This window comes from Loa loa (genome assembly GCF_000183805.2).
Source record: "Loa loa unplaced genomic scaffold supercont3.69, whole genome shotgun sequence".
In the NCBI taxonomy this organism is placed as follows: domain Eukaryota; kingdom Metazoa; phylum Nematoda; class Chromadorea; order Rhabditida; family Onchocercidae; genus Loa; species Loa loa.
Window position 1 is genome coordinate 6671 of NW_018108249.1, and position 4248 is coordinate 10918.

At 34.2% G+C, this 4248-nt stretch overlaps 1 protein-coding gene across 1 annotated transcript in view; it reads right to left on the reverse strand.

Moving 5' to 3' along the window:
* Positions 1–3490, reverse strand: part of LOAG_17391 (hypothetical protein) — a gene marked incomplete at its 3' end in the record, with an annotated part of 5229 nt that extends 1739 nt beyond the window's left edge. The window contains exons 1-10 of the mRNA XM_020450053.1: positions 3320–3490; positions 3028–3117; positions 2772–2871; positions 2310–2519; positions 1922–2045; positions 1702–1781; positions 1232–1455; positions 884–1052; positions 242–435; positions 40–129 (exon numbers count right to left, since the gene is read on the reverse strand). Of these exons, the coding sequence (XP_020306319.1) occupies positions 40–129; positions 242–435; positions 884–1052; positions 1232–1455; positions 1702–1781; positions 1922–2045; positions 2310–2519; positions 2772–2871; positions 3028–3116 (1280 nt within the window). The 5' untranslated portion in view covers position 3117; positions 3320–3490. The remainder of the gene's footprint in view (positions 1–39; positions 130–241; positions 436–883; positions 1053–1231; positions 1456–1701; positions 1782–1921; positions 2046–2309; positions 2520–2771; positions 2872–3027; positions 3118–3319) is intronic.
* Between the last annotated feature and the right edge of the window lie 758 nt (positions 3491–4248).

Below are 4248 nucleotides of genomic sequence, written 5' to 3' on the forward strand. Positions count from 1 at the left end.
TCAAATATTTCGATAAACCAATGATAAGAAATCACTTACTTGAAATTATGAATAATGAAAGGCATAATTTCATCCTTGAAGAATGAAATTTCATTAAAAGGTAGACCAAGTGTTTGCAAATCTGGACAACTGCAATAGATCATAACTAGTTACCGCAACAGCACATTTACAATAAAAATTATTATAAATTGGATAAGGAAGAGATTGGCCCAAATATATTTTTTGCCGGAAATTAACTCACCTCCGATCGATGGCTTGAAGAAGATCGCCACTGGTTTGGAAATAATTTCCGATTATTAAATGCTTAAGTTTGTACGGGAATGACTTTTCGGGTTTTTCATCGGGCAAAGTGAACAAGGCAGTCATACCTACGGACGAAATAAAACAATTTTCACCACCGAGAAATACCCTTAGCTCTTCCAAGTTGTATAAATTCTGCAATATGCAAAAAGTAGTGTAGAAAACCAAAACGGTACTTGTTTTCATAATGCTTATTGTAAAATTGGAAGTATGAAAATAAATTATTAAAATAATTGTATTGTATTAAGATAAATAATTGTATTAAGATAAAATAATTGTATTAAGATGTTATTGAAACATATGAAAATATTAAAACATTTGCTAATTAGAAAAATGTTAGATCAAATCACATTCAGAACAAATAGAAAGCACTGTACACTGAAACTATCGAACTATTTCGTTAAACCTTTGTAAAGCTGGAAGAATGAGTCATTTAGTCAACACAGATTGGAAAATTAGGGAGACTTGAAACTTTGAGTGGAACTTATGAAAATATATCACGCTCCTCATTTATAACAGTCTGATTTGTACTACCCTCATACTATTGATAGCTTCAATGTCATATTTTCGACTCTTTTCTTGCCTTTATATAAGCAAATTCTTCATCGACTATATGACGGCTCCGATCCCACGAAAAAACTTTCAAATTTTGCAAAAGTCCAATGTATTCAATACCGTCGTTTGTAATATAACACCCAAGATGAAGTTCTGTAAGAGTTGACCGCCACGGAGAAGTTCTAATCACGCTGAAACTGAAAAGCATAGTATTAGCAGATATGTCTGTAATACCGCCAATTATCGTGATAGTAAACTAATGAGCTTGAAGCTAAATGATCTTCAAACAACAGATTCCAAAGTATGGTGTCATAAGATTATTTTCAAAAATGACCAAACTCGACGGCTAACGAGTAATCTTCATAAGCAGACTTACTCAACTTCATTCATCCCGATGTACTCCATTTCATCCATCCCGCTGTAAATATGCAATAAATTCAGCGGACGATTGTAAACCGGCAATTTTGGATCGTTTCCCAAGCAGTAAGCAGTAACATTACCAACAAAGAAATTTTGCACTTTCGGAAAAATGCTTTCATCTTCAAACAACATTTTCAATGTCTCTTCCCATTCCTGTGCATCATCATCACACCTGGAACTCTAAAAAATATAACATGCAAATCGTGAATATCAATAACGACATTATTAAACCCTAAACTAAAATTGCTTATAGTAAATGGTGTCTAAATTGTAATGTTAAACATTTAAAAATTAAATGTTCAAAACAGTGATCTGAAAAGTAATCAAATCCATTTAAGTAATACAGTGATAATAATATTAATACCAAATATTGTGGTATACTATATGGTGATGAGATATTTCATGCATTTTACATATAAATCATACTCGTTCTATTTTTTCCATATGCAAAGTTTCAACGTTGGGGAAGCAATTTGATAACTTTTTCAACAATGTGGTATTCATTTCTGAAAAAAAAAGAAACATTCATTTGGAAAAAAATTGCATGTTTAAATTTGGAGGAAATCAACTCTTACTAAAGTCACTTTATATTAGCTCCTCTTTTTATATCAAGTATCTTGTCAAGTAAGGCGATTTCAATTTGTACCCTTAAAAGAGCCAAGATCCAAATGGATGACATTGGGAAAACAGATATCGAACAATGCGTTAACTTCGGCAGATGGCAAAGGCAGTGAACAATCAATGCACAGTTTTCGAAGATACTGAGAAGTCTAGAAATATGCGAAATCTAGAAATATGCGAAGTCTAGAAATATGCGAAAAAAAAAGTGAACGGATATTTACATCCTGATTCATCAATTAACAAAAGTGTGAAACAGAAGACAAGTTATTTCAAAGCAAAATTTCAAAGTAAGACGATTCAAGACGATAAGTCTATCCTCGTGGCTTCAATTAATCATGACCCATAAAACACGAAAACTTCCCACACTGGTTACCAGGTATTTCAGGCAAAAAAATTATTAGTATAAAGCTTACCCTGTGAAAGAACATTTTCACACTGCCATATTCCAGTGAGAAATCGTTAACTAACACCCGAACTTCGGTAAATAAACTGGAATAATTCGCCAAATAATTCCAACGGCGACAAACCAAAGAACAACCATGGATCAAATCAATCGGATGACAATAACCAAATACTGTCAACAATATATCATCCGACAAATCGCTGACTGTAGTAAGTGTTTCCTTAATGAATTACTTGCGTTAAAAGAATTTTAATCTGGTTCACTTGCAATGTCTCGTGAGTTTGAACTATACTTCTTAACATTATGTGATAAAAAGTACCTCCTTGACACTTAAATCGGTCGTAAATTCGTCGGTATCCATTTCAATCCCGAATGAAATCTGAGAATCCTCTATTCATTTTTTTGAGGAATGTAATAAAAATATAGTAAAAACCAAGTTTGATTTGCTACGCTAATATGAAAACTGAACTACCTGGAACTTTGGATTGGTGACAACGCGTTGAGCGGGTGAATAAGAGGTACGACCAAAACGTATCAATGGATAATATGCTTCCATCCGATAAGCATTAGTACTAAAATTATTAAAAATCAAATAAAAGTATCCTGCACAGTCTTCTATTCAATCGGAATGCAGTCCGATGAAGGACTATTACACCACGTCAGAAACTTGTGACCCTCCCGGTTTTTGAACTCTCTCCAACAATATTCAATAGTATAAAAAAACTTACGCCTTAAAAAACTTATATTTCCTGTCTATCGTATCATATTTGTGGGATAAAGGCCAGTACCGCCCGGGCGACTCTGTTATTGCATCCATTCTAAAAAATCAGCATATATATATAATTTTTATACATGTGATGAAAATGATTTATAATTTGTATTCACCGGAATTCTGTAAATTATGGAAAACATAATCATTCCGGACATCAAAGTGAGTAATTATATTTGAATTATTTGGAAAACCCAAGAAAAACAAATGAATGGTAAGTGTTAATAAGTCCAGGAAGAGAGAGAACGAACCTCTAGTGAACGAGCAATAGGAATGACACATTTGATAACCGTATGTCAACCATGGTGACTCATACAAAGGTGTTCGACATTTGCAGCACTAGATAATTTTCGAAATTTGAAGAAATTAAAAAACGGGACAAAATAAGAAAAGGAAATCAAAAATGAAATGAATTCGTGAAAGATGAAATAGAAACCAAAAAACAAATCAAATCAGAGTGTCGTAAAACCAAATCAAAGTGTCATAAGTAGAAAGAACAAAGATTACTCGCAAACATTTGACTTTTCCTCAGTCACTTTTTGAATAAATACGTCTAGCCATTAGGCGTAATTCCGTGAAGCATATTTATATGCAAACATGCAACAGACACGCTGATAACTTAAAAGGCCAATGCGGGATAGACAAGTTAAGCTGTAAAAGGCATTGAGGAAAGTCTTCTCAGGCGTATTGATGAGGTACGGTTTTTCCTGCGTTGTTCCTTGTCTTCGAGACTGGCTCTACGTGTTTTCCCAAAGAAACTAGCAGCGTTATGGCTGGGGCGCTGATTAGATGTAAGGATGAAGGTAACCCTCCTGAGGTGGAAGTTGGTAGAGAACTTCTGTCTTCTTTAAGCTGATTTCCAGTCTAAAAAATTCAGCGCTTAGCAATCTCTGTAATTCGTGAGAATTAGATGTTCCAAAATGCAAGTGTAAATTTGAGCATACCTTTCAAGGCAAGTATATACTGCTTTGCAAAGATGGGCTTTGTTAGGCCACCTTTTCACGGAAGGGGGCCTAGAAAAGGCCCCTTTCCCTATAGAGTAAACACTGCTGTTCGTGAAAAAGGCTCCTTGTGTCGCGAATTCCGATTCGCGAGACTCCAACCACACCCCAAACTAACAAATAAATTTCTTGCTATAAATAAATGTTAACAGCGTAAATCATTTAACCAATTTACATTC